At 33.7% G+C, this 2,831-nt stretch overlaps 1 protein-coding gene across 1 annotated transcript; it reads left to right on the top strand.

Annotated features, from left to right (window-relative positions):
• The first annotated feature begins 878 nt into the window (after positions 1–878).
• On the top strand, positions 879–2,610 carry LOC113557482 (uncharacterized threonine-rich GPI-anchored glycoprotein PJ4664.02-like). Its single transcript, XM_026963029.1, has 3 exons — positions 879–1,007; positions 1,466–1,628; positions 1,959–2,610. The coding sequence occupies exons 1-3, from the start codon at positions 951–953 to the stop codon at positions 2,474–2,476; spliced, it is 738 nt and encodes a 245-aa protein (XP_026818830.1). The 5' UTR covers positions 879–950; the 3' UTR covers positions 2,477–2,610.
• Positions 2,611–2,831: the final 221 nt, after the last annotated feature.

Here is a 2,831-nt window from a genome sequence, read left to right as displayed (position 1 = left end):
ATATATATTTTATTATTATATGTTTTATTATTTTGTATAATGTATGACTAGATACGAAAAATGCATAATTATATTTAATATATATTTTATGCAATTAGCTGATATACGATATATCTAACTATTAAATTTTGCATAGGTTATAGGTTTAATCATATTTTCATAATATAGACAGGTTTCTATAACTATTATAACTGTAAGTTATTTACGTGGAACATAACGTATTCATTTTCTGTCCATCATATTGCTTGACTTAAAACCTAGTTCGTAGTAGCAATTTTAGTAAGACGTAACTCTTTTGATGTTTTTTTTTATAAATATAATATTATGTATTTAAGAAAAAAAGATCCTTAAAATTGCTGCCTATATAGTATACATACTACATAGCATAGATATGTTATATACTTATATCTATCTACATAAAACATTTAAAATAATGCGATTTTTTTTTCTTGTGAATAAGTTATTGTATATAATTTGTATGAGTTAAATTTAAACAATGATAAATTTAAAGTTAACCGAAATCGCTTGCCCGCCAACAATTTCCAGTCTTAGCGTAAAAAAAAAACGCTTCGCCGAATGAGATTACTAACGCTTTACAGAAGTAGATGTACGCGCTTTATCCTCGATAGTCGTATAATATCACGAGTATCTATCGGAGTATTACATAAATGCGTGAACCTCTATCTCTTTTCCATCATATCCTGCATTCCTATTTCCGACTGTTGTATATTTGATACCTTGTTATTGAAATGTTATTGTATATGAATATAAAATCGCATAATCTATTTGATGTGGCTGTAACGTGCCGCGATTACGTTTGTGTTATCGACATTTAACGGTAGGTGCCTATATAAACCCAAATAAGTGCAATCGAGCAATCAGTTAGTGCGTAGCGGAACTCTGTCGTACGATTTAAAAAATACTTACTATATACCGCCCATATTGTATGAATGATGTCTGGTTTGACATTTTTTTTAGCAGTAGTCGTGTCGTTGCAGGTCGCGCAGGTATTTTATACAAACAATACGGGGCGATCCATTCAATGTAAACACTCATTATTTCACAAAACGTTAACGTTTTTGAAAATATTTCTTTTACTTAATTTTAGTCGTTACTAAATTTTACTATTTTTATCGTTATCATTTTTTTATCTTTTGAATGACAATATACATTTATAATTTCACATTACTATATTAAAAATCAAATTTTGAAAAATAAGTTTATTAGTTATAAGTATTTAAATGTTAAATGTAATAAAATAATGCATGTTGTCACTAAAAAAAAATAAAAATAAATATTCTTTTAGAAAAATGTTTTTAATGTCTTAAAATAAATCGTGTAAAAATAATAATTTTCAAAAACGTTAATATTTTTCAAAATATTGAGTAACTTACGTTTAATAGACTGAGTAATAGTATATAATGTGTTATTGATTTATAATATTGTTCACTGTTTTTGTATATAGGATGGCGTCCATTCGTGTACACTGCGAAATCATAAGGACAAAGTTGCGTGTTCCATTTTGGGTGCCACAGATCCAACTTTAGCAAATTCGCGACACACGTCAGCTCCGTGTGTGACACCAAAACTCGGACTGCAACACCCAAGCGTGTTAAATAAAATTCCAAGTATTTCACCAGTTTCGTTTAAATCTTCACTACTAATTCCTGCAGCTCCTGCAGTCACACTTCCGCCGGTCACGGCACCTCAGTATTTAACGCCTAAATCTGGTATTTCCAGTAACGACAGAATCCTTTTTGATTTTTTGCTTCAGTATTTAGCTACACTGGAACCACCACATACGCTATCGTTGCCGCCGTTGAGCTCGTCAGTTCGTGGTTCCATGCCTGAAAATTCGCCTGTACTAATAACACCTACTCCTTATCCTCCAACGCCTAACCTGCAGAATACCCCGGTTGACCAACAACAGCTCCTTTCACTTTTGTTGTCTGTTTCAGGACCCGGCTCCGATCTAATAAATCCTGCAGTCCCTTCAGACAGTTTACTTCCTTCTTTGTCACCCACTCCGGCGGCACATATCACTGTTCCACCCCCCATCAACGTCACAGTACCAAACGCTAAAATCGAAGTAACAGCAGCAGCAGTAATAGAATCAGCAACAGTGACAGTGCCTGTCGACGTCCCAAAATCAACATCTTCAACAGAAACTACACCTGCCATTTCCGAGCCGTCGAGCATATTTCCAGCGACGGACACCAATAGCATACCTACTAACGCTGCGGTCCAGTCAACGGATTCTGTGTCGGTCGACGTTGCTGCTGTGGCATCTGTCGACTCGTCTACCGTTGCACCAGAAGCTTCCGGTTCTGTGTTAGAACCTGCAGCGAGCCCAGTGCCAGTCTCGGACACTGTACCGGTCGCCGATTCCGTCTCCACGTCAACTTCCGCCGCCGAATCATTAGCGCCACTTTCGCAATTTCCGTCAAACACTACGACGCCAAGCATCATAGTATAAATTCCAGTCAACAACAGTTACATGTTCTCCGTCTATGATCTAAACATATACTTGGTACACTTTTGATGTTCGTATGTATATAGCATAGTATACACTTTTATATAGTTTAGTATGAATAAAATATGTATGTATAATGAATAGTTATTGACTAAAAATTATTGAATAAATTATGAAAAAAAAAAGTATGTAGGTTTTTAAGAAATTAATAATTTTCTTGTCTCACATAGGTGGGGTACCATATTATAATGCCTTAGCAATAAACATATTATAATATATTATTATGCATTTTAAATATTTTTTTTTTAAATTAAGTAAAATTGAAGTTATATTTTTTTATTTTAAATGAGTACCTAAA

This window comes from Rhopalosiphum maidis, chromosome 3 (genome assembly GCF_003676215.2).
Source record: "Rhopalosiphum maidis isolate BTI-1 chromosome 3, ASM367621v3, whole genome shotgun sequence".
NCBI classification, from domain to species: domain Eukaryota; kingdom Metazoa; phylum Arthropoda; class Insecta; order Hemiptera; family Aphididae; genus Rhopalosiphum; species Rhopalosiphum maidis.
The sequence above is the reverse complement of the archived record's forward strand: the minus strand, read 5'-3'. Positions and strand labels throughout refer to the sequence as shown.

Excerpts from the sequence above, each read along its gene's own strand:
- LOC113557482 (XM_026963029.1), top strand. The coding sequence starts at position 951 with ATGATGTCTGGTTTGACATTTTTTTTAGCAGTAGTCGTGTCGTTGCAG. Across the intron at positions 1,008-1,465 it reads TGTCGTTGCAGGTCGCGCAG|GATGGCGTCCATTCGTGTAC; the intron begins GTATTTTATACA and ends TTTTGTATATAG. Across the intron at positions 1,629-1,958 it reads CGTGTTAAATAAAATTCCAA|GACCCGGCTCCGATCTAATA; the intron begins GTATTTCACCAG and ends TGTCTGTTTCAG.